The sequence below is a fragment of the Aphelocoma coerulescens genome (assembly GCF_041296385.1).
Source record: "Aphelocoma coerulescens isolate FSJ_1873_10779 chromosome Z unlocalized genomic scaffold, UR_Acoe_1.0 ChrZ, whole genome shotgun sequence".
Lineage (NCBI taxonomy): Eukaryota > Metazoa > Chordata > Aves > Passeriformes > Corvidae > Aphelocoma > Aphelocoma coerulescens.
In genome coordinates this window covers 46,951,452-46,978,684 of record NW_027184085.1, presented here as the reverse complement: position 1 = coordinate 46,978,684, position 27,233 = coordinate 46,951,452, and the positions used below count along the sequence as shown (strand labels likewise).

At 40.2% G+C, this 27,233-nt stretch overlaps 1 protein-coding gene across 2 annotated transcripts in view; it reads left to right on the top strand.

Annotated features, from left to right (window-relative positions):
- SHB (SH2 domain containing adaptor protein B) overlaps positions 1-26,826 on the top strand; it is a 60,729-nt gene extending 33,903 nt beyond the window's left edge. Inside the window, exons 3-6 of one of the 2 annotated variants that reach the window (XM_069002433.1) lie at positions 4,130-4,345; positions 11,032-11,203; positions 15,457-15,576; positions 24,072-26,826. In XM_069002433.1, the coding sequence (XP_068858534.1) occupies positions 4,130-4,345; positions 11,032-11,203; positions 15,457-15,576; positions 24,072-24,255 (692 nt within the window). In that variant the 3' untranslated portion in view covers positions 24,256-26,826. Of the gene's footprint in view, positions 1-4,129; positions 4,346-11,031; positions 11,204-15,456; positions 15,577-17,210 lie in introns of both variants that reach the window. The other variant, XM_069002434.1, reaches the window with a different exon arrangement.
- The last annotated feature ends 407 nt before the right edge of the window (positions 26,827-27,233 follow it).

The window sequence follows — 27,233 nt, the reverse complement described above, 5'->3', positions numbered from 1 at the left end:
ATGTGGCTGTATCCAATTGCATTATAGTTTTCCCTGGTTTTCAGTGGAGCGTGCATAAATTACTGTTTGCTGTCAGACTGATAAAGAAGCACATATGTCTGTCTTACCACTGGTGCCGTGATTTAAAAGGCTTCCCAACAGAATAGCAGAGGTTGAAAAAATCAGGGCATTTATAAAACTTTGTGCTTCTGTCTCTTGCAGGTTAAGACTCTTCCTGCATATTAGATGTAGGCAAGCAAAATGTGCTGCTACTGTGATGCAGGAACATGTCTTTGCTTCCCAACCTGCCCAGAGAGTCTTGTTCATTGTCTTTCACCACACAGGAGAACAAAAACTCTTGCAAGCATGTAACTTCAGGGAACCTCTCTGTATCTGACTTTCCTTAGACAATTGTGGCAGTAGGACTCCTGCATTTTGCTTGTCTGGTGTTTCATCGAAAGAAATGTTACAAAGGAGCTGTAAAATTGCATTGAGTTTATTACTGCCTGGTGACAGTTACAGATGTGCTTTATTTGGGAAAATGTGTTTTTGTGTTATCAGAACTTTTTTTAATAGTGCAATTACATTGTTTGACCTCTTGTTACTGCATGCTTTAGTTTGAGATGAGGAATTATCTATTGGCATCTGGCCATTATAGAATGATCTGATTATTTTTCAGTCTGTTGCATCCTTTTGGAAGGCAAGCTGTAGAAGTTCACGTGCTGGGTTCTGTAAGCAAGTAGTAATGTTTTGAATGTTTCCTTTTGTTGGCTTTATAGCGGTTCCGCTTCCCTGATGATATATCCCCTAATCCTCTTCAAACTCTTTTCAGGAATACAGTGCATCTATGTGTAATGCTGTTGAATTATTTAGGGCTATTAAGGTGTTTAGTGTGGTTGATGTGGCTGCTTGTCCTGTGGAGCTCTGTTCTGTACGTGAGTATCAGAATTATTCACCAAGTGAGAAGAACAATACCAAGTTGAATCTTGTATCTCATAGTCTTGTCTCAGTTTCTATACCTCTCCTGGTCAGGTTCTTGGTTCTACACAGGAGCCCAAACTTCTGGAGCCTGATTCAGTTACAACCACTGATCTGTGAGACCAAGAATTTTTTGTGGGAGTCTTACAGACTGCTAGGAAAATTAGTGCTTTCAAAACTTCAATTGTTACTTCTTCTGTTAGCTATTAAATTAATGCTGAACTGTATAAAAATGTACTTTTAATCAGCAATAAGAATTCAAATTCTATAATTCATAAAAGTGATTTTTCTAAAGAATAAGTTAAATTAACACAGTTTTGGACTTCCTAGTCATTCCAATGACTATTTTAACCCTTAGAGCTATCACTATTAGAGGCTGTAAAATTACCATGAGAAGTGCTTCATCACAAATGTAAATGTTCTGTTGTCTTCTACTACCTGATTCTTGAATATCAAGTTCGCATTGAGCTAGCAGTGTGTATAATGCTAATACTGCTTATGGTACAGATTCAGCTGTTCTGTCATTTATTGAAATTAACTTTTTCTGATTTAACTTTTAGTAAAATTACTTTCATCTTTAAGAGTATTTGTAAATAAATTTTCTGGCACATTAATAGAAAGCTTTACAAAAGAGATTGCAAACATGTGCATAAGTGTATATTCATACGCACATATGCTTTTATATATCACAGATTCACAGGATATGCTGAGTTGGAAGAGATCCACAAGGATCATTAAGTCAAACTCCTGCCTCTGCACTTCACTCCCTCTAGATTTTAGCTTTTCCTAGAAAAACTTTTCTGCTCTAGGATCAAATATTTGTAATTTTTCTAATAGTGGTCTGTGAACATGAACCACCTTCTATTTACTAGTAAACTTTTCTGTATGGTCTAATGCTTTGGTCTTCTGGGTAAAAGAAAAATGTCAGTCAAGAGTTCTTGTACTGAAACACGCTCACATGCAAGGAGCCAATTGCGTATCTGTATTTGGCACACAAATTTGTGTTTGGCACTTAAAACTGATTTGGGTGAATCATGGCTTCTGCTCCTCAGAATTGCAAATTTCTTGGTGTAGCGTTGACTGGCTCCACAGTACTGGAAGACAGATACATACCACTTTCCTGACTTTAGAAGAAAAAAAAAGTTTATCTTTTTGATCCAGAGTATTCAGGAGAGCTGTGTATTCTTTATATTACAGTTTTTTGTCAATGCAGTATTTTTTCTTGATGTAGTTGTTCATAACTAGAAATTAACAGAACATATCTTGCTTCTATTTGCATCTTCATCAATTCTGGTGTATATTTCTTCAAATTTACTGGGTTTTTAATGTATAAATTAAATAATTCTTTTCAAGGAGTAAGGGCACTCTCATTTTGCGGACTTTTCACCGTACTTTGAAGTGGTCTGCAGAAATTACTTGATTATAATATTCTTGTTGATGTATGAAATGATTTATGACTTTTGTTATAGTAATGGAGAGAACTGCTCTAAATCCTTGCTTCATTTGTAGCTTAAAAAGTTCTCTCGCTGAGTCTTTTAGTAACTTTGCAACTTGCTGCAATTATTGACATTCTTATTTTGTCATTGCGGTGGTCAGTATAATCACACAACATCTGAAGTTGGAAGGGACCTCTTGATATCATCTAATAAAACCTGTCCAAGCAGGACCACCTAGAATAGGTTGCCCATGACTGTGTCCAGTCAGATCTCAAATATTTCCAAAGATGGATACTTCACAGCCTCTCCAGGCAACCTATTTCAATGTTTGACCCTTATCACAGTCAGAAAGTGTTTTCTTGGGTTCAGATGGAATTGCATATATTTTGCTTTGTGCCTATTACATCTTGGCCTGTCACTGGGCACTGCCAATAAAAGTCTGTCTCCATCTTCAATCTCTTCCATCAGGTATTTATATGCATTGATAATGTCCCCACTAAAACTTGTTTTCTCCCAGCTAGCAAGTCTCAGCTCTCACAGACTCTCCTCATATGAAAAGTGTTCCAGTCCCATTATTGAGCTTCATGGCCTTCTGCTGAAACTTCCTGCAGTATTCTCTGTCTTGTGCTGGGCAGGTGAGAACTGGACCCAGCAGTCCAGATGGGGTCTCACCATTGCTGAGTAGAGCGTAAGAATCACATCTCTTGGTCTACGCTCAGCACTCCTAGTGCAGCCCAGGTTAGGTTGTCCCTCATTACTCTGAGGGTGCATTGCTGCCGCATGCTTAACTTGCTGTCATACAGGACCCCAATGTCCTTCTCTGCTGAGCAGCTTCCCAGCCTGTTAGCCTGCTGTTTTCCAACATCTCCGGGTCCCTTTGAAAGGTAGCACAGCCGCCTGGTCTATCACTCACTCCACCAATTTTTGTGTCAGTAGATGGAGTGACTGTGGCTTTGCCTAACCAAGGCTCTTTGAACTCCAAATAATGGAGACACCTCCCATGACCTACCTGGCAGCCTGTCCCGGGGCTGCACCACACACCAGGGGAAGAGGGTACCCCTAATGTACCACTTGGATCTCCTGAGCTACCTCTTGTGCCTGTTTCTCCTTACTGCTTCTTCTGATTCTGCCCAAGAGGGTTTGGTTCTTACTGCTTTTCAGGCAGCTAAGAGGTACTCTTACAACTCCCTTGATGTGAACTAAGCTCTAGTTACCAATGCTTTTGTTTAGTGTACTTACTCTAGTCCTAGTTCATTTTTTGCTGATACTCTGTAGGTGTAAATGCAGACAATTTTTTTTTTATCAGCATATAAAATTATACTGTGGGATTTTTTTTTTTTATGTTCTTCGTGTCTTCAAATTGCACTTCAGAACAATCTCCTCCTGAAGAGTTAACTATATACAAATTTCAGTGTTCTTGGGAATTTATGTACAGTTTTTTGTAAGGGTGCTTTATACCAGCTGACAGGGATTGTGTGGTTCCTTCAATCTGGCTCTGCACAAGCTGGGAAATGTTGGTGGAGGCATGAAGCTGTGGTTGTTAACTGGAGCAAACTTTTGCTTCCAGCCAGTTGCCAAGGTAGAGGTAGAATTTAGAAGTCTTGTACAAGCTTGTCATCTCTATAATTACGTGGCTATTAAGAAACGGGTGGAAGTTGAATGCTCTAAAATTATAGACTGTAATGATAAGACATGGTTAGTACTGATTCTGATGCAATTTTCTTCCTTGCCAACAGAGTTTCAACAGCAGGAAGGCATGAAGACCCATCAGAAAAACATGCAGCTCTATGACACACCCTATGAACCAGAAGGCAGTGGTGTGGAATCCGATTCTGAAAGTGTGGTGAGTCACCATTTACGAGAAAGCAAATTGCCACAGGATGATGACAGGCCTGCTGATGAGTATGATCAGCCGTGGGAGTGGAACAAAGTCACCATCCCAGCTTTGGCAGGTAGGATTCCTAGATCCCAGCCTCAAAATTTTCTCTCACAGTTATAGCATATGCACTTATCCTCTTTTGATGTGTATGTGTGTGTGTATGTGTATGAAGAAATGTCTGAAAAGTAAATGTGGGTCATCTCAAATCTTTACCTGCTGCAGAATTATGGAACACTGCACTTTTTGTTTGGTACTTCAGCCAATCTGTTGTCAATCATCTTAGCACTTGTTTCATATTACTAAAACTTATGCTTCTACCACTTCTTGTCCATACCTCCATTTTAATGGATGGGATGTAGATAGTGTTTATTGTTGAGCATCTCTATGATGAGGAAGTTGCTTTGCAGGGTCCTGAAATTGTGGAGCCGTTCTCAAAGTGACTGTGATGAGGTTGGGGGTGAGGACGAAAGTAAAGAGATGTGGCTCTGGGAGTGACTATGGAAGAAGCCTGAGAGACATGATTACTAAGTAGTCAGCGTGCATTTGCCCTAGGTAAATCCTGCTTGACAAACCTGTTTGCTTTCCCTGTTAAAACTCTAGATCTCTTAATGGAAAGAGAGCAGCTGGTGTCATCTATGTTGACTTTAGCTTTCAGCATGCCTTGCTGTGGCATCAGCTGTGTTTGGAATTCGTTGTAGCTGACATGGGTGGACTAGTAGATTTATGAAAAAACCTATCAGGGTCATTGACCTCAAAGGGTAGTGTTAGTGATTCATGCTCTTCCTGGAATCTGGTTACAAGTGTGATTCCTCTGAGGATATGTTCTGGAACCCTTCCTGTTTAGCGTACTTATTAGCTACCCAAAGCAGAAGAAGAGGAAATGCCCCTTATGAAGCTTGGAATAACAGCCAAGAGAGGGGAGGGTGTGTGCAAAGCTGCCATTCTGAGGGACCTGAACAGGCTGGAGAAATGGACTGACAACAAGCACAAAAAATCTGATGAGAATAGACCCAAAGACTTGCATCTGGAGGAAACTCACCCCCTGCAATGATACGGCCCTAGATCTGGTTGACTTGCTGGGACACAGCTTTGCTAGAAGAGGCTTAAGGAGTCCTGGGGGAAAGTGGACTAAATGTGGGTAGCAGTGCTCCTCACCATGGTAGCCTGTGTGAATAGGAGCAAGCCAGTGGATGAAGCAACATGACTGCTCCTCTTCACATTTCTTGGACTATGCATAATCCTGTGGCAGGATTCTGATATAAGAAGGATGTTGATAAATGTTGTCAACACAGAGCCAACAAAATGGCAAGAAACTGCAGCACATGACAGCACATGTGAAGATATGCTGAGAGAACTGGACTTGCTTAGCCTGGAGAAGAGAAAACTTTGGGTGGGACATAATGGGAACTTTCTAATGCCTGTGAGGAGATCCTCAATAAGATGGAGCCAGTTTCTTCACAAATGAGCAGGTGTGTGATGGGAAGATGAGATATAAGATGAATCAGGAGAGGTTCTGACTCAATATAGGAAGTTGGTTTTTTGTCTGCAAGAACAGTTAAGCATTGGAAACAATTGTTCAATGAGCTCTTGCAGTCTCCATCTTAAGATTTTTTTCATCCTGTGTGAAGAAATGATGGGATAAACAACCTGATCTGATCACGTAGTTTCCCACACAAGGACAGTGATTGTGTGCTACCCAGAAGTAGTTTTTCTTTCAAAAACCAGCAACTTTATTGTTGAACAATGCTGAGATACCACCTGTGGGACCAGTATACATCTGTCTTCAGTGAGATCACATTTCACAAATTTTCAAATAGTATTACAGCAGCTACAGAAACTGGATTATTAGTTTTAAAAGTTAAGTCTTAAGAGTCATATGTGTGCATATGTAAATCATAGACATTATTGTTTGTGTATTGGTCGTATTATATGAAATTGATGAGATTTACTTCATTTACTTCATTTGGATTTTGTCATAAGCTCTGTGTTCATCTTCATGCCCACTTTTTTGGTTTTTATCAGGTAAATTCTGAAATAGGTTTTTTTTGAGTTGTTTTAAAAAAAAAGAACCTTAGGTTTGTCAATTTTTTCTTTATATCTACTTTTCAGTTTTTACATATAACTGTAAATTAACGAGGTCAGTCCAATACAAGATTTTACAACTGGCTTATGTGTGAATATTCTTTAAAGTTCTATGTAGTTATGAAAACGCACAGAGCAAAATATTGCTTTACAGAACCAATAGACTAAAGAGAGATTTAATTAAATGGTATTATGATATAATTGGATTACTTACAGGTTCAGCATGGAGAATTCTTATTTAAAATAAGAAGACTAAACACTTTTTGAGATTAATTAGATTTCTCTGATTACATCTGCCATTCATATAGATTAGTTTATTTTAGGTAAAAGCTTATTTGTCACAAAGAAATGTCTAAGGACTGGCTTCAAGCACAGTTGCAAGCTGCTGTTTCATCTGGTGTCTCTAGACTTCATCTTAGTCCAAGGAGTTGTAAATATTTAGAATAAGGAAAGAAGAGGTCCAACTTTGAAATGGTGGAAAGTTTGGAATGGAGGAGTGTTGGCTTTCTGCTGACATGTCTGAAGTGCTCTTCTGACTTATTTGGTGGTTCTATTGTTCGGTGGTTCTCCAGGAAAGGGTTTTTTCAGTTCTTAACGGAGGTGAATTTTTCTGAAAATTGCAGTGTTGGTCTAACTGGTATTAAAAATTCTAGCAATGGGTAAGTCCCACTTTATAGGCCCACAATTACCATCTCCCAATTACATGGAACTGTAGAGATCCTGAAGGAACCCTTTGCTGAAACTTTCCTATTTTGAGAAATTCATCTGAAGGGAACAGCAGATATTTGTGATGTGAATTGCACATACAGAGACTTGTACAGGAAATATTTTTGATTTGTCAGGTGGTAGACCATAGAAACAGACCAAAACGGCAAGCAACGCTAGAATTATCATGAACCTAATTACTCATGCAAGTCTTTGAAGGAAAAAATTTCTTCTTATGCCATGATTTCAGGATTTTTTGCTGAAGCATAGCTAAAACCTGTGTATATCCAACTTGGACTTTGAGATTTGTCAGAAAGAAAGTGTGGACAAGCTATGAAATGTGCTGAGGCTGAGGGAAGTGTGTCTGTGCTCTGACTCCTAAGCATGAGGCTGGGGCTGGTGTCATGCTGGCATGGTGGATGGAACAAGCTGTACGTAGCCTACAGATTTTGCTGTGTTAAAAGATGCATCTCTGTGTAGCAGAACTGGAATGCAGCATTTTGACTGTCTGCAGCTGGAGTTCTTTCTCAATCAAATTTGGGTTTGTTTTATGGGAGGCTGTACAGCTGATGCTAAAATGTGTTTTTGATGGCTTTTTTGGGAAGTGAGCAGGTCTTGTTAGAACTCCTGCTGAGCTGGGCAGACTGGTTTGCCCAGAAGAGTGGAGGTTGACAAAGTAGCTTTCAGGTACACAAGTCTGGCTAGAAAAGGGGATAACACCAGGGAGAGCCCACTGGATAGACAGAAGATAGTGTGGGCATCAGAGGGCCCATTCAAGAATGTCACTCTGACACTGGCTTTCACTGAGTTTATGAGAAATCTGTCCTCTTCAGACTGTCGTGTGGGCACAGAAAACCTTTCAGTAAGGGAAGCACCTGTGAAGTCTGTAAAACCCTTCTTTGTATTGCTTTACAAAATATATGGCCCTCTGTTACAAAGCAGGTCTCAATGATCAAGAGGGCCATTTGGTAATAGTTTCCAGCAATGGTCACGGAGTCTTGGAAGGAGGTTTTATAAATGCCGGACTTTTGCTGGCTTCTACTGCTGTTGCACAGAAAGGTGGTGCCTAGGACCCTGAGAGACTTAAAGCAAGGAAGTTCTGGCATGCCACTTTTCACAGGGCTATGGCAGGAGTTACAGGGCAGTGGAAGAGAGGCTGTATGGAGGGTGCGAAAGTCAGGTACCGCAGTAGGTTCCATAACCACAATGGCTGAATATACTATAGCTTTGTTAAGGAGAGGATTCATAGCAGCCAAAACTCAGACCTGATTACAACATTGGGTGGGTGGGTACCTAACTGGGTATCACACTTGTCACTTTAATCTGCCTGGATATCCCTTCAAGACTGCTTCTTCCTGACAAATTAATTCACAAAGAAAAGGAAAACAAAAAAACAAAACAAAAAAAACCCAAACAAACAAACAAACAAAAAAGAAAAGGCCAGAAGTCCAGAGACATGTCTGAACTTTTCAAACAGAGAAAAAAACCCCAACATTCAAAGGCATCTGAAATTTAACTTTGTCCTATTTTTGGAGAACAGTTCCTACCTTTAACCATCATGTTAGCGACTTTTTACACAAGCATATAGAGATAACAAAAGAGGGAGTGTTTTTAAAGTAAAAAAAGGAGAGATTGAGATAAGATGCTAGGAAGAAATTGTTTAGTCAGAGGTGGTGAAGCACTGGAACATGTTGCTCTGTGTGACACTGTGGATGGCCCATCCCTGGAACTGTTCAAGGCCAGGTTGGATGGGGTTCTGAACAATGTGGTCTAGTGGATGAAATCACTGCCTATTGTGGCATCTCCCTGCCATTAGGGGGTTGCAACTAGATAATTGTTAATGTTGCTTCCAACCCAAGCCATTCTATGATTCTGAGTTGTAAAGATATAGCTGGCAACAGTCAGAACTGAGTTTGTTTTGTGAACTGAATTTTTTGGTGTCTAACAGATGTTCCTTGTTCAGAAGGTGACATTAAGCTCACTGGTTTTCAGAGAGTCCCCACGTTAAAATAATAATACTGCTCATATATGTCATGGGCAAGTATACACATGCAATGTTTCTCCTTGTTATACTAATCAGCTCTCATTATCCAGTAATGAGGTTAAATCTGAGTTTATATTAAGAAAAAATCAGCATATTTCTGCCATGCATACTTAGGAACGTGATTGAATGCATTTGCCCAAATTTTGCAATAAAATTTATTCTGCAATTAAAAAAAAAAAAATTAAGCAGCTCCAGAACATTTTCCTCATCCAGCATATCTCTGTGTATTATCTTTTTGAACTTTTCGAACATTGCAGCTGTCTGCTTTAAAAGAGTGCTTCAAAACAGTAAATACTACCACCTATATACCAAATTGGCTGTGTGTTATAATAAGTTTACTTCTAAATCCATGAAGCCTGTAAATTTTGGAGGGAGTCCCTTCAGTTTTTCTTGTAACATTTTTTTCCCCCGCTATTGCTGTTGAAACTGTCTCAGTTTTGGAGACAAAACTTCGGGAGGAAACACTCCGGAGTGTCTCCTTGGAAGGGAAAAGGGCCTCCCCTTTTCCTCCGTCAATGAGACAAATGGGTCACAAGGAGTGAAAGCGGGAAAAAGAAGCCAAACTGTTTATTAACACATGAGCAAAACAGGGCAGAACAGGATAAAAAAACCCCCTCAACGTACAACAAATTCCCGTAGAGGGAACAGACACCCGGCCTCGGACCAGCCGGGGCCACCCCCACAGGCTCCCCGCACCGGCAAGGAGGGAAGGGAGGCAGTGAGGAAGGGGAAGGAAAGGGAAAAAAGAATGAGAAAAAAAACCAACAGAACCTGTTCCCAGCTAGCTGGAACTCAAAGGAAACCCAGAAAAACGGCACAGCGCTCCCGGCACGCTCCCTCCAGAGCCCCCGAGCCGCTGGGCCTGGCCGTTCATCTGCCCCACACTCGGTCCTGTGGCCCCGGCCCCGGGTCCATCTTAAAGAAGCAGCACCTTGGGCATTGAGCGGATGGGTAAGGAATAAAGCGGCTTCGTAACATCACGCCAGGACAGCTCACATAGGGGCTGACTGAGCTGTTTGTGCTTGTGGGCACTGATTTTTACCTCCTGACACAGTGAAGGTTCTCTGCCTGGTCCTCACTAGATGACCTCAAAATAAAATCTGCAGCTGGGAGTGTTAGTTTTTGATGAAGCAGCAAACCATAAGAGGCGATGAGAGTCAGGAATATGGTGTGGGTAGATTCTTTCACTGTTCCTGTCAACATTCTGTCCTTTGATTTTTTTTTTTAATTGTAAATATATGGAATCTGTAAGTGTAGAATGAGGATGCTGACATCATTAGCATGTGCTTGGCTAGAGGTGTTGCAGTGCTCTAATAAATTGCAGCTTTGCAAAATAAGTTGTATTGCTTTTCTTGGAACAGTATAGTTAGTGAGAGAAATGAGGCTATTTTTCTTTTTTTCCTCTCTCTTTCCTAGACTTTAAAGGCAAAACCTTTGTGCCAGCAGTGTGTAAGTGAATGCACTGTCAATTCTTTCCTCCTTGACAGTATTTCTGATATGGATAGATGGGTGTTAGCTGCCTGATTTGCACCCGGATCACTGTTACAATGATACCACATAAACTGGGGCAAACTGATGTTCTCACTTACTTGCTTTTGGAATTATGGCAGGTGACTGAAGGCTTGTTACTCTTACTTAACAGCATCATCTCTGGAGGATCAAAGTATCAAGTGTTAAGATAAGCACTAGTTATTGTAACAAGGTTTAGAAGAGTGTGAATTTTGTTACTGGAAAAGCAAGAGAGTTTTAGGACTGTACTTTGCATAGTAAGAAACACTTTACATGATACATAACTTTGTAGATAAAGCATCTTAAAGCTAGTGGGTATATGTGTATTCTCTGTAGGGTGTGAAAACCTCTCTAAGTGTTACAACTCTTTTGGTCTTTGCTAACCTTACCTGGAGAGGTAATTATTGTGTATCTTGCAGCCCAGTTTAATGGAAGTGGGAAACGGCAAGCATCTCCTTCTCCCTCAAATGACCAGCACAGGCAATTAAGAGCACCTGGAGGAGGCTTTAAACCCATCAAACATGGCAGTCCAGAATTTTGTGGGATCCTGGGAGAGAGAATAGATCCAACTATTCAACTGGAAAAGCAGATGTAAGTAAGCACAGTAATTGCTCTCTAGCTCTTTGCCTCCCCACTTACAGGGGCAGCAAGTGCCCAGATCCTAGCGTCGAGCTTCCCTCCTCAGTATCCCCAAAGCCCCAAAGACATACTCTTATTAGTCCTGAAAAGTGTAAGTAATTTTTGTAGGGGAACAAATAGTGTTGAACAGGAAACTTGTCTCAGGATCAGTGAATTTTATCTGTCAAGTATGTGCAGTTATTCCATTTTCAACCTTGTTGTTTATACTGCATTAGGGAAAAAAAGCTGTATATCACATATAACCAAATTCTGCTTAAAAGCTGCATGAATTCCATATATTTGTGTCTGCATGTTTCTAACACATCAGATGTGCCCTGCATCTCTCCTTCAGGGAGAGAATGATAAGACCACTTAAAGAGCTTTCAGAAAAGAGAGTGTTATTTCTACTCTTCTGGTATCAGACTTGAGAGTGGTATTTAGATGCACTTCTGTCAGCTCCAAATTCAGGTTCTGGGTGAATTCCTTGTAGTAAAAGTCTGGTATCCACAGAAGTGGCCCCTGTCCTGCCTCACTGTTGCCCTTCCTTGAACAGTTCGGCCAGACTGGGTTGTGTGATGGAATAACCCACTGTCCTGTATCATACCAAAGGTGCAGCCTCAGAGAAGGGACCAGAATTCCTGCTACACAGAGAAAAATCCCCATGTGGAGCAATTTAAAAAGGTTACACTGATAATTCTGGACGCTGAGAAACCAGTGGTTTCTCAGTAAAGTGACAAAGATGTGTCTTGAATCCCTGAAGGCAGTCCACTCCAGAAACTGTCATTCTGAGTTAGAGGCAGAATTTCCTTGCACTGGAGAAGGGAGGGCATAATTTAGCATGGATGTGAGTGTGCCCTTTTTGAGAATACTTTGTTCCTTAATGCTAGTGGTATTAAGAGAATTAACAATCCTTTTGCACTTTGAATCCTCAGTAGGAGGGAATCCTCTCCTAGTGTTTGAGAGGGTAGTTCCAGAAATTGCTTTTCCTTCACATTCTATTTTTCTAGGCAGTATTTGGAAGCTTAAGTTTGAAACAGATAATAATATCATCTGCATGTTGTCATGTTCCATCTAATCAACCTCAGCCTTTGAACCATCTGCCCATTGACAGATTGCTTATCTTCAGTAGAGGAAGTAGCAACCATTATTGTGAAATCAGTCACTGATATTGCTAGGTAAATGACTAAATTTAACTGTAAATTTGGTCCTCCAATTTGGGCAGTTCCAGCTTGCCAAAGTCACTCCCCCACCCCCAAATACATTTTAAATAACTGCAGAAAGGTAAGTTTCTGTTACCTAATTTTTGACTCATAAATATGTTGTTGTGTTCATCTCTCTTTTAGTGTAACTACAGTTACATGTAACAACTGAAAAGTGCAGGTCTAGTTTTTCCTTCTTTAACTATTCAAATGCCAGTGACATTAGGTTATTTTTGATTCTTATGATGGATCAAACCTAAAATGAATGCACAGTTAACAATAATGTGTCAGAAAGTGGAAGAGTTTACATTTATTGTACCATAGATTATTCATAATAATTCAAATTCCTCAAGGTTTAGTAGTGTGAGACATCTCCACAGGACATGCCAAACCCTTCCTTCTTTTTCTGCAGAAGTGGACTCTGTTTTTGCAGAAAGGAGTACAAGGTCTAAAGGAAAGGAAACACACAAATTGGCAAGTGGATAGGTAGGTTAGGATATTCCCCACACAGGCAGAAATACCAAGATGTGTTAGTATATCAAGAAAATACTTTTAGTTACTTGTGACTGAGGAATCTGTGACTATGAGCTTAGTAACTCATGGACCCAAGGGAATCAAAGTAATTTGTTCTATTTCCTCAATAACAGTGTAAAGAAAAAGTGTGTTCTGCTGTTTCCATTGTCTTCCTGAAAGTGAATCCCTCCCAGCCTTATAATCAAGATCTGGTGGTTTCCTGTTTTGCTCTAACTCAGAAACAGAGTAGTGTTGTGCATTATGTAAGTTGTAATAACTTACTATATTTACTGTATAACTGATGCTGCTCTCCTGTCTTCAGTGGAGCTGTGGCCTCTTAGTGGCTGACACCTGACCATTGACAAAGTAAGGGACATCAGGAAGAGCATTCTGTAAACCACAATCAGGGTACTTAAAACTTGGGAGATCCTGATAAGGATCAAAGTGTGTGATTATGTTGGGATTTTGCTTTCAGGTTTGCATAGTGTGCTTGTGTTTTCCAGGATACCTTAGAAGACATTCAGATTGTTCCATGCTTTTGCACTGGTGTCTCACAAGCTGTCATTGCACTTTTTAAAGACCACACCACTGATGTTTGAATCTTTGACCTTTCTTCACAAATGCCTCTATGCTGCCATTTAAAAAAATAAGCACACCCAGGACAAACAGACCCAATACAGTTGAACAACAAATCAATCAGGAACTTAAAGTTAATTATCACACTGTGATTGCCACTCTAGGTAGCTGGAACAGGAGCAATCTGAGTGTCCCATTCACATGGGCGTATGACTCACAAGCAATTACGCTTCTGGATACTGCTGTTCACTGTCATCTGTAGCCAAAACAGCTTCCAGACGTCACATCTGAAACAGATGTTCTCTTATCAACTGTTTTACTTTCAACTCTTAAAAGCAGGTGTTTCTTCCTCAAACCAGCCCTGTGTTCTTTTTCCATTTCTCTCTGAATATCAGAGACCAGGATATCTCCCTGATTTTGGTAACGTAATATTTCACTTTTGTTTAATTTGGCCCTTTGGGGAGAAAAGAAACTAAAGATAATTTTAGCTTAACAGGAATAGTTTTTAAACTCTCCCAAATCCATTTTCTGCTTCACACTTGTGTTAGTATTATTCCCTCACACTCAGAAGGCAGTCTAGTTTTTAAATTGCTTATTGAGAAATATCCTTCACCAGTAAATATCTAATGGGACATGAGGAGGAAGACACTGCCTGAAATCATTTGTGTCTGTGTCTCCATCTTATTTGTGAAGTGATGAAGCCATCAGGACCTCCCTTTCTAGTCTGTCTTGACTATACAAAGTATAACTTCTTTTTAGTTCCCTCTAATAAAGAGTTTTGTTCTAATCAAGCACACAATGAATTTTTAATTTGAATACCAACTTGTTTTTCTAACACACTCATCAGATTTGGCAATGGAGACACCAGCGCAAAGTAGTTAAGATCATGATTTCTGTCAAAGAGATTTATCTGGTCTTTATTCATTTATCTTTTAGTTGGAGCATCTTTCTTAGAGTAAGAACAAATGGAATAAAACTCTTTTACACAAAGCAAACAACAGTTCCTGGCAAGAACAGAGAGCACTTCTGATGTGTGCATTGGCTTGCTCAGGCAGATGTGGTAGTGTCACACAGCATTTCAAAGGGCACCTGGCAATTGCAGGGAGGGAGAGATCTTCCTCAGGGATGTGTTTGACCCAGTACAGGGCAAGACACACTACGTTGCTCTGGAAACTTAGGGGAAGGTTCTAAGTGCTTACTTGTGGAGTCTCGAGATTTTGAAAGCTGATACAGAGCAGCATGTACTGAGAAGCTTCCTTGTTTGCAGGGGCTAGTTTAATGAAGGACCCACTTCTCCTCTGCCAATTTCCTTTTTTCCCTGAATTGTTCACACCCACTCCACAGATCCATCAGAGATTTATATAACGCTCTCAGAGTTGCCACAGCTTTGTTTAGAATGTGTCTTTTTGATAGATCTTCACACTTTATCACTCTTCTCCTTTTTCAAAAATTTATTCTTCACACTTTATCACTCTTCTCCTTTTTCAAAAATTTATTTTAGCAAATCTCTTCCACTGTTAACTGTTCATATTCTCCACACGTGATTTTCTATTTCTTTGCTTTTGTTGTCTTTTTATCTTGTATATTAGTTTAAAAACTGATGTATCCCAGGGATGAAATAGAGCAGATGTGTATATCATGGATCTACTGTTTGCAAGACAGATTATAATGTGCTGCTCTAAATGGGAATTTCTTACATAAACGTGTACACCAGTCTTATTGCGTGGTCTCCTGATCTGAGTTTTTCCCCTCAGCTGACAGGAAATACAAGCCTCCACAATTTGTAATAAGTTCATCTAGTGCTTTTTATCTGTAACATATTCGATTTTAAAGGTATCCATATGCTATTGATAACAATTCATACCTTAAAAAATTAAGTCGTGAAAGCAGTATGAGTGGGAATATTTGTGTGTGTATTAACCTCTGCTTTTTTTCTAGATGGTATCATGGAGCAATCAGTCGGACAGATGCAGAAAACCTGTTACGTTTATGTAAGGAATGTAGCTATCTTGTAAGAAATAGTCAAACAAGCAAGCATGACTATTCCCTTTCACTGAAGTAAGTACTTGTTGGTAAAACATGGTGAATGTATTTTTAAGCCCTAACTTCTCTGGGGCAAGACGAGAAAATTATCCAGTTTATTGCTGCACTGGTCCCAGAGAGAGGGTCCCAGAGAGTTTGGGACTGTCAGCCTGCATGATGTACAGTTACAGTCACTGAATTAGTACCTTCCTGCCTGGGGATGTTAAGAGATTTTTAGTCTTCATTTGGTGTCCACTTAACTAAATAAACTCGGATTAATTTTTTTTTCTGGTTCTAATTTGAAATGCTCCTGCTGCTTCTGCTTTAGGCTGAATAAGGAACTGTATTGTTTGGGGATTTTATTCCTTTTGTTTTGTGTGCTTTACTGGAGCAAAGCCATACAAAGTAAAGTTCTTTAAAGTAAAAAGCCCCAGATTGGGGATGAAAGATCTACAGAATTAGGAAATGAGCAGTGTTCCAGTCTTACTGCTGCTCTGAATTTGCTTTATCTAGCTTAGGCTGAGCTGGGTATGTTACAGATGTTGTCTTCAAAGTATCATAAAATAGAGTCATAGAACAGTTGGGGATGGAAGGGATGATCAAAGACCATCTAACCCAGATCTCCTGCCCATGACAGGACCGTGAGTGCACTTCATTTTCTAGCTGAGGAAGATTGTCAAGATTTTCTGTGCAGGAGAAAGAGAAGCCCCTTGAGCTTGGTATAGGCTGTACAGGTGCAAAGAAAAATGTTTCCTTTCTTTCCTTCTTGCAGGATAGGGTCTGATGTGGAACCTAACTTTCCAAGTAGGTCTGGGATACAGGCCAACTTGCCCTTTTCACTAGCATTGCTCCTGCCAGTTTGGCTTTTATGCCATTTTTTCACAGGTCTCTTCTGGAGATACATTTGGCTGGTAGAAATGAAGGTGATACCTGGTGGTAACAAGCAGATTTATAAATAGCACCAAAGCTGATCCTTCTTTTCACATTCATAGGTTCATTAGAAACATAGGCCCACATCTACTCTACCTTGGTTGGTCTGATAGTCTAAGCAGTACATTTCAGACTGGTATTAAATCTCCAATTTGGGTTGAGAGAAAGTGCATCTAGTTTAAGATTCCATTCTAGGACTTGAGAAGAAAAATATTTTGTAGGATATTTTAAGTCATTATTCCTTTGCTATTATTTTTGGGATCTCTCTGTAATACAGAGGTTTGCCTTGCGCTGGAACACGTCTGCTTTAGAATTGTGGTTCAGTTCCTGTTGTCTCTTGTCATTTGATTTGTGTATTTGCCAGTATAGATGTCCTCTAGATATTTTCAAACATTGAAGCATTAATGGCACAGTCTTTGCAATAAATTTTCCCTCAGGTTTAAATTTTCCCTTATATTTAAAGTCTTGGACTATGACCTTGTTTTTAAAGTATTTAACTTAATTCTTGCATCAGCCCAGTGAATTTTGTTATTCAACCAGAGCACAACTTCCAGAGGAAAAGGTGACAGTTAAATTTATATTTTGCTATTTTGGACAGCTGAGTTCACGCTTTTTGTACCCTTTTGTAGTCTCTTTGCATGGAACGACAAGGTTCACTGTTGTCTGTTAGGTGTGTTTATGCTTCTCAGGGACCTTTACTACCATGTGTGAGTCAGTATTTTTTTTTTTTTTTTTTACAGGTAAATGTTTCACTTCTGCTGCAGGGAAAAAGAATCACACCCTGATTTTGTACTGAGATTAAGTAACAGGGATTTGAAATCTATTCTTCAGTTTCATGTGACAAGCGTTTTCTAAAAACAAAATGGAAAGCAAAAAACAAAACCAAACCACTTCACTCTGGTTTTTGAGTTTTCTTTTCTCTAGTAACAAAATACTGTTTCCCAAAACACACCAATGAGAATCTACCCAAATATTACCTGTATTTAAAAAGTGAAAAGATGGTAGAACTTGCTTATTTTCATTTAAAATAACTGAATATTGCACAATGGAGACATCTCTGAGGACCATATTTTTCCAATAGCAGGAAACCTTTTTGTGTTCTGTGGATATGAGAGGGCCAGACAGGCTTAACTTGCATGCGGAATTTGTGTGAGATATTTGTCTGATTTAAATTCCAAAAATTTTCTTTCCAAATATAATGAAATGAGCTTGAAAATAGCTTTGTCGCTAAATTAAAGTGCATGTGTGTATTCAACAGTCATTGAGGTAGTTTAAGTTGCTCATATCAATGCCTGTCACTTTGAGATGGTGTAGTTTACCCAGTGAAATTTAATTGCATGTGGATTAGCTGTCTCTGGGGGCATCAAAGAAGGTGTTACTGAAGTACACATTTATGTTGCTTGTCTCAGCTAGAAATAAGGAATTGTTATTGTTGGTGACAAGTGTTTGAAGCTAAAAGCATCTTTCTATGGATTGTGATCTAAAGAGCTAAGCCTCCTCATCAGCACTGTTTAAATTCTCCACAGCAGAAGAGGGAAGGAGTATGATCTACCCAGAACAAAATGATCCCAAAGGCATGAGGGGCAGCTGTACATTCTCTTGAATCTCCTCTCAGCCCTGGATTGTTCCCTGTGTTTCCTCTTCTCTGTATTCCTTCAGGATTGTAGATATTTGGCTCACTCATACCCACCCACTCTTTCCTTAAACCCAATTATAATTGCACAAGGCTGGGTAAAAATTGGAGACCCATACTCCTGGTAACTGTTCTGTGACCAGGAATTCCTGGCTGCTATTGAAATGCCTAGTTTCAAAACCATTGTCTGAGACCTGTTCTTTACTAACAAGCAGACTGGTGAAAAAGGTAGAAGTAGATGTGCCAATTAAAGAGGCAGAGCCATTTCTTGTAAACATTTTAGGTGTTCAGCAATTACTTCAGTGCACATCAGTCTCACCAGAGATGCCTTCCTGATGTAACCATGGAACAGGATCTCAGGATAGGGTTGTCATCTTTCAGTCTTGCTCAGTGAAGACCAGGCACCAACTGAGCTCTACTAGCTAAACCTTTCAGTTGGGATTTCCCCTTCCCAAGGCTCTTGCAGCAGTGTGCACCCTGCCCACACCACTTCATCTCCTGACTCGCATTTCAGTTTCAGGAAGTGACTATTCTTAATTTTAGATTAGGATTATCTCACAAGTTAACTAAATGTGTGGTCTGTGAGTAAAAACAGTAACAGGCATTACTTTCTGTTCTGTCAGATAGTTCCTGCACAATCATAGCCACTGGAAGTACAGAGCTGAGTTCAGAGAGGGTGGTGCCTATTGACATCCTGATCCTGTGGACTAATAAACAGGCATGTGGTTTCCCTGAATAGCAAAGGAAACTGCAAGCTATGTTTTTTTTGTCATCACAGTCTGTAGAAGTGGTCTTGATTTCCAAAGCTGAGTATCTAAACTTTGGGTAGTTCTGGGGTTTGGATGAATGCTGGACTTGCACGCACCTTTCTGCTGATTTTTGTTCTTGGAAGTAACCCTTGTAATATTGTAAAGATTACAAGTTTCTTCCTGTCAGTATAATTTACAAAGAGGTAGTGGGATTTTTGATGTGTCTCTAAATTAGCAATTGAATAAAAATATGTTAAAGTGTATTACTGGTCTGCTGCTAGCCTAAACCATAATGGGTCCTGGCTGTTAGCAGAAAGCATGGATTCTGTCACTTCTACAGAAAATCCAGCAAGCTAAACATTCTCACTACCTTCAAAGCAGTAGATGGGAACTGGTTATAGAGAATGGAGCCTGGACTAAATAGTGGTCTTCACACATTGGGTGCGAATGAACACTTCTAGACCTTGTTTGTAGGGGAAGAGACATTGTTTATTTTATCGTGGAGACAGTGTCTGTCAGGTGTAGAATGACAGTGATGTGTGTAATGTGCTTGAAAAAGAAAAACTGAAACAGGAAAACCAGTTCATAGGCCAGCCTCTGAATGTCTCCAGTAAATGATTTTTCAATTTTTTACTTTTTTGTCTGAGGTTAAGTAGTGGTTTTTATTTTTCAGAAGAGGTTTTATTTTATTTTCTTGTTGTTATACATTGACATGAAACATTATAGGTTTTGTTCAAAGTAACAGCATGTAATATAAGTTAAAATTATGGAATGTAGTTCAACCCAATTGGAAAAGCATTTCTGGATGGAAAAAGAGCACAACATGTATTTGCTACATTGCTAGAATTTTTTTTCTGATGTTACTAAAAAGTTGTTACTTTTTTCCTTGTGCAAGTGACATTTCATCAAAATGAATGCAGAAAATCTGTTGTGGCAAAACAGTGCTTTCTTCTGCAAAAATAGTATTCAGAAGACTTGGCCAGACTTTCTGATTGTGAACACTGAATGATGTTTCAAAGCCATTAATATTCCCTGGAAAAAAAATACTAGGTTTAATATCTAATTAATATTTATTAAACCTTCTTTTATCACACTTCACACGTAAGATCAAAAAAGCACGTTCCGATCAACTGTCTGCCCAATTCCTTTCCCATCCTCACTGGGTTTTGAAGACTGAAAGAAAATATGAGGGGAAACTGTAATTCAAAGTCTCTTGGTGTTGTGGTTGTGTTGCCAAACATTTTAAACAAGGTGTGACTGACTATTAGTCATGTATCAAGAATTGTGTCTGTGTAAACATCTGTGCTTAAGAGTTCCAAAGAACTTTGATGAAAGGATTAGCAATTAGCAATTTTCTTCTGTATTTGAAACTCATGGGAATGGTTCCAAAAAGGAAAGAAAGGATAGAATATTGTCTCTAGTAGCACTGTTTTCCCTCAATTGAATGAAGATGTGGGGAAGAGTTATTGCAACATTTGAAAAACCACCATGACATGCAGAATTCACATTGTAACAGTATCACATGCCTTAGTTCTGGTCCCAACACCTTCTCTTGCAAAATGTGTATGGCTTACCTCTTCAAAGCACTGGCTTTCATCAGTGCACACATATGTGAATTTGGGATCACTGTTTTGGTTCTTTTCTTTGAAACCCTTGGGCCTGGCAGGTTCCAATAGTTATTGCTGTGGAAAGAGCTGAAAAATAGGCATTCCAAAACCAGGACTGCTCAGTCAGGCACTTGTTCAGGTCGACTCCAAAACTGCTTCAAAATCTAAGCAGAAACTTATTTACAACCACTTCAACCATGAAGCTTTTCCCCCCATCATTACCATGAAATTTCACTCATTTCTTTTCATACTAAATTTGGAGCTTAGATTAAAAGAGTTTGGAGGAGAGGAAGAGCGAGTATGACTTCCAGGTTCCTTTTTGACATGGTCTCTGTAATTCTAGTCACTGGGCTAGCAGCAATAATGCTGTTAATCAAGTGCAGATGCGTTCTGCCCTTATCTGTTTCTAAAGGCAGTGATTCTCTGAGTCCAGGCATACCAGAAGAGGGGAGGCTGTGAGACAGATTTCAAGGACAAATAGAGAAGATGAGACCGAGCACAGAAGGATCCTTGGAATAGATGTGAATAGTTTTACAGAATAGTTTACAGTTGAAAGTGTTTAATTCAAGGGCATGATTTCAAAGTGCTAAGTTGACTCTCTTCCTACTTAATTTGTTCTACATTATAGAAGATGAGAATTGTCTGGTTTGCTATGTTTACTTGCTACCAGTGACAGTTCATTTGAAACGTAAAGACGGCAGAAAGGGAGTGAAGGAGGAAAGTATTTGAAAACATAATCTTTGTTTGCATCTACCAGTAAGCCTGAAATAGGGCTCAGTTTAAAGAGTTCTGGACACCCAGAAAAGTAGCCAGGATAGAAATCAGGCCTATCATTAACAATGTGATATTGGCTGCAAACACTAGCAGTAAGTAAAACCAGTTCAATTAACTGAAAGTTTTTGCCTCTCAGTTCTACTCCTTTATGAACAGAAAATTTGTGTGTGGGACACTGCAAAGCTTTGAAGTCAGTTTCACACACCTTCCAGTTACCTAGAGAGATCTAATCTTGAATGGACCTCTGGAGGAGTCTAGTCCAATCCCCTGCTCCAAGCACTACACACTTACCAGGTTGCTGAATGCTTTGGAAACTTGTGAGGATGAAACCCTCCTGACCTGCCTGATCCTGGTCCCCGGGCTCTAGTGCTCTTGCGAGGAAGAAGCCCCTATGTCCAGTGGGAACTCCCTTGCAGCCTGTGCTTGTTGACTGAGAAACTTCTGTTTTCTCTGTAACTCTCCCTTTTAAGCAGTTGGGTGATTGCAACCTGACACCCTCCATTTCACGTTTTCTCTTCCTGGAGACTAAACAGACGCAATTCCCTCAAGTCCATCCTCATACATCGTGTACTCCCACTCCCAGACCACATTTAGTGGTCCTGCTCTGGGTATGCTCCAGTATTGACATCTCTTATTACAGGACACCCCTCTCATCAGTTACAGATGCAGCCTCCCAAGCGCTCTGTAGGAGTAGTAGTAGTCACTCTCTTCCAGCAGCTGGCTGCACTTTGCTATGCAGCCCGGGCTGCAGTAGGCCTTCATGGGCAGTCCTTTGAATCATTCTCCTTCCCACCATGTGTCCTCCCTACCATAGTTCCTTTTCTGGCCCATTGTGCCCCAGCTTGCACTGCTGCTCAGGTTTGTTCCATCCCAAGGGCAGAAGCTGTAGATTTGCTTGGGCTACATTCCATTAGCCTGCTATTCATGACTTCTAGCTCACATTCTTTTCCCTCACCTTCAGTGTGACCTTCCAGAAGGCTCAGCTGTCATGATATAGTAGAGATTCTTTTTGTGTAAGCTCAGTGACTATGTGCTACTGAAACCTGAGTACATACATAGGTCCTTTTTGGGGAAGCAACAGCTGTCTGTCATGAATACATGGCTTGTAGCAGTTAGTTCCTACTGTGTGCGTTGTCTTTCTGTTCTAAAAAGGGCTTGTGTCTTTTCCTTTTTTTCACTAAAGTGCACTTAACAGATTGTTCTCCAAACCTTCCTGTACTTCTGAAATTAGCATGCACCTTAATTTATCTGCACACTTTCAAGTCATGTTGTAGCAAAGCAGATTCATAGTGAACTGAAGAAAGAGAGCAATACATCTGTCCTCATAAGTATTTAAAGATGTCGCTCTTATTTAAGGGAAATAATTTAGAGATCAATTATGACTTGAAAGATATATTTTCCCACTAAGAAATTGATCTTTAAAGCAAGATTTTAAGCATGTAGAGCCATAATTACAGTGCCTGCAGTGGTTTCTGCCCACCAGAAAGGTTCTCTTCATCAGAGAATTGTTGAATACATCTGAAAGACATGAGCTTGATTATGCTACAGGCACTTACAAAGGGAATGCTGCACCTGCCAGCTAGAATATGGCAGATTTTAGAGAAGCTGGTTTTAACATAATTTGTTTTCCTGCTGCAGCTTTCTGTGTCATCTTGAATTGGGTTTCTTTGCTGACACAGACCAACTCCAGTTTTAATGCTATTGTCTCTGCCCCTGGACACACCTAGAAGATGCAATGGCTTGGAGCCAGAAGGTTAGGGATTGGGACATCAAACAAGCTATAAAAACCTTCTAAGCCTCATTTAACATCTTCACATGTAGGAGCTGTTCTTTGCGCTTGTGTTGTCCTGGCTGAACTCTACACTTTTTAAGTAGCCTATAATGTTATGTTAAGACAGCAGACACTGAAGGGTCACTTTTGGGAAGAGGTGAGGCCAGCTTTACCTCTGGTGCTGTATGGCAGTGTGGGTGCTACCCATCAGAATGGCATTATGTTGGACAGGCTGCTTTGCCAAGAGCAGGCAGGGCAGTTCCATGACACTCTTCTCCTGCCTGTGTAATCATGAGCCTTCTCTCAAAGAGGCAGTGCATTGTGCAGACCGGTCACCTAGGAATTGAATGCTTCTGCTGTGGAAGTCACACTGTGGTTTCTGCCTGCAAAAAGACCACGGGATAGCAGCCCTTGCTCATTATAGTGCTCAGTGTAGTGCAGTATTATATCATGAACCTTGGGAACATGGTCATCTGGAGAAGTTTTCCCATCTGAAGCCAAAAGATTACACAGAGATATGTTTTGGACGTTTACTGCCAGGGTGGGATGGGTAAGGTCTGTTCTGAGGCATCTGCAGGGCAGAACAGGACATGTCTTGGCTAGCTGAGCAAGGTTTATGGCCCGCTCATGCCTGTGAAGGGACCCTCAGGCCTCTGACAGGCCAGCACCACAAATATCTTTGGGTCCAGAAGTAATGACTTGCTATAATGAAAACTAAGTGTTCATAGGAAAATATTGAAGGGGCTGGAGGGAGGGGCCATGGGAAGGAAATGGATTGTCCTCTGGCACACCTCTGGATTACCTTCTGAGTGAGACAGCCTTGCATGTGGATCCAGGCAGCACAGGTGCTGAAAACAAAATACTGCCTTAGGCTGCCTTTGTGGTGGATTGTCCATGGGTTTGCAACTAGCAGTCACTCTGTCAAGTCTGGCCACTGTCTCAGGCTGTCACCCAGCAACTACAGGCATTTTGTTCTCCTGCATTCCCCTCCATGAGGAGAGCCTGTTATGGTGCTGCACCCCTCCTCCCATGCATGAGCATGAACTTACACTTTGTTTTCCTTGCAGGAGCAGTCAAGGTTTTATGCATATGAAGCTGATGAAAACCAAAGAGAAATACATCCTGGGTCAGAACAGCCCTCCCTTCGACAGTGTTCCTGAAGTCATCCACTACTACACCACAAAAAAGTTGCCTATCAAAGGAGCAGAACACTTGTCCTTGCTCTACCCCGTGGCTGTACGGACTCTCTAACAACCTGGTCTCACCCCTTCCTGTGGATGGGAGGTGAGAGATAAACTGGGTTGCACAAAATTCGTTGCCAGAATTCAGAGCTTGAGTCTATGATGGGGAGAGGCAGCCTTTAGTCTTGTGAATGTGGGCTCTCTGCAGAGTTGTCTGTGGGACTGTGTGTGTGATACACTTGTGCTGCAGCATGCCTCTAGAACTGTATTGCTGCATAAGAGAAAGAACACTTATTTTAGTGCAAGGAGAGCAGATAACCTTCCCAGACCTTCTATGTGAATGAAAGTGCTTCCCAACAAAAGTTCTTCCTTCGTGTTTTGAGAAGAATCAACAAATTCTTCTCAGCAGTAAAAAAACAGCAACTTGTATTCTCTTGCTACCCTGAGAAACTTCTCCATGAGAAAGAGAGTAACCTTACTCTGAGGGACCCTAGGGTGTTCTTGATGGACCTGAGAAGGAGCTGCTTAACAGGCAAGTCTCTAGCTCTGGTCACATAGCTTGATGGGTTTGGGATTTTTTTAATGCAGTTTCTCAGGGTAGTCAAATATTGAACTTCTGTTAGACACACAAACTTAAAATAATTTTGTGAGAGTGAATCACGGTCAATTACTTACAAATAGGGGATGTAATTAAACAGTAGTTTGTTATATATTTTTATCCTTTTTGGTACAATAATCTCTTAATGTTTACTGTCTTCATTTGCAAGTTTCATTTGTAGGTACAGGCAGCTAATTCTGTTTGGGGCAGTTACACCATGATGTTTTAAGTAGTTAGGATAAGTAATTTTGATATGTGGGTTAGTATTTATGCATGAGGGTGTTCAAAGGCTTTTATAAAGCTTTAATAGGCAAAATCTTCACTTGCTCATTCATCTGGATCAAACAGCTGTCCTACTGATGTAGCAGGCTAGCACATGTGTCGCACTGCCTTTCCACAAGATGGCTTTTGCAGCTGTGAGAACTGTGGTATATAGCAGAGCAGAATTTATTTTTCATGTCTGCCAAGGCATTCTTAAAGCACAGCCCCGCTGGCACATACCTTCTGGCCAGTGTTCTTTTTCACCATGAGCAGAAGCCTGCCTCCTGCTGTGTATTTCAGTCACTGACAGCCAGAAGCACTGTAGAAGCCATTCTGTATCTTAGTCCTGCCAGCTCGGTGCCCATCCATTTGGGACATATTTTCTACATGCTCTGTGTGCTCATTCAGTGAGATAAGTGAAAAGTTATAATTGTACACAGGCTGGAACTGGGGAATCTATAGCCTTATAGTCCTCGTGTTGTGCCATCTCCCACATACGTCTAGAATGTTTTGCATTAACCCATCAGCTGGTATAGTAGCAAACTGGTTATATGCAGGTTATGTATTTTACAGACAGCAATAGGACTGTGAAATTGTGTGCTATTTAATTCAGCTTTCTTAGCTACTACTATTTTTTTATGTATGCTTAGAAAGAAGTGCAGATCTGAAAATTGTAATGGAATAACCACTTACTGCCTGTAAAAGTAGTGCTTCATTGTATTGTCTACTCTGATAAGAACCTCAAGGATGACCCATATACTGTCACTGGTGCTAAATATTCTGTTTCTTTTTAAGCCTGCTTTATCCTTTATATGACATCCAATGCAGATTGAACAGAAGTGGATCATATGTATGTGAAGAGCCCAGTGTCATTCTGTGCAGCAAAGGTAGTGGGTCAAACTGTCTCTGCCTCACCCAGAATCGGAAGCTGTGTTGAAATAGGTTTTCCAGTTTTCTGAGAAGGGTGGCACAGTGGAGGACAAAGAGACAACATTCCTCTCCAAGTGAAAACAACCATCCCCTTTTTCATGTACTCACCTACCTGTTTTTTTTATTTCCCTAAAGTCTTTGCATAACTCTTTACTCTCTTAACATCACCCAACTGACAAGAGCATACAGGCACTTTTAAATTAGTATATTTTCTCACCAGAGTAGGAGTTTATGAAGGTGGCAGAGCTCACGCAGATTAGGAATCAGGTGATATCTGCTCTGTCTGAATCTTGGCCTTTGTGGGCTCAAGCAACACTATCATGCTCTTTGGGACAGAAATATGTCATGTTTCTTCTTTTGCATGTTGAACCTGGCATGGTTGCTGTTCCATGGTCTGTTTTTCTTCTTTAAAGGAAAAAAAATGTATGCCCCTACTCTGTCTAACAGCAATTACCAGTAGAAACCAACAGCATCATTAACCAAGGCCTTGTCTGGCTTCCTTAAGCACTTTGTCTTTAATTCATGGGGATAACTATTGTACCAGACCTTTCATGTCATGGGTCTGATCAAAAGTCAGATGAAGCCAGCAAGTGCCATTTTATTGCTGTCTGCAGATTTTGGGTTGGGATTCATTGCTTCATACAAATCATGGGAATATGCATCATACAAATGTGTATACAGCTTATTACAGCTTCAAGGATCAGATCAAGGTTCTTGGTTCAGCAAGAGGAAATCATCTCAGAAAGTATTGGTTGTCCATGGGAAGGTTTTTTTATTATTTTTCTAAAAGACTTTTAGAAAGTATTCGGTAATTGCAGAATAAATAAAACCAGGATTTTGTTTGCACTGTAATGTTGTCTTTGTTTATTTAAGTGATTGTATGATATTTTTCCAGTGAAGGAATATTCTTCCCAGATTTTTTAATGTACAGTGAAAATGCAGTGTGTTAACAGTGTGTAGTATTGCGTATAGGTGGAAGATCTTGTAGTGATCATGCCTATATAGCACATTAAAAGTTTATTTTAAAAAGAAATATAAACCTCTTCCTTTTCTTCCTCTGATTGTCCTTGTGTGCTCAGATTGTCATAAACAGCTAATAACTGAAGCAGCCTTTTAGAACAACTTGTGTTTATCGTCTTAACTGTGTTGTAAAAGTAATCATTAGGTTATAATTTGGAGTCTGGAAAATCGTATGTCTCAGTTCTACCCTGACTAATTATCTTGATCATGTGCACCTTTACAAGGGCTGACATGGGTAC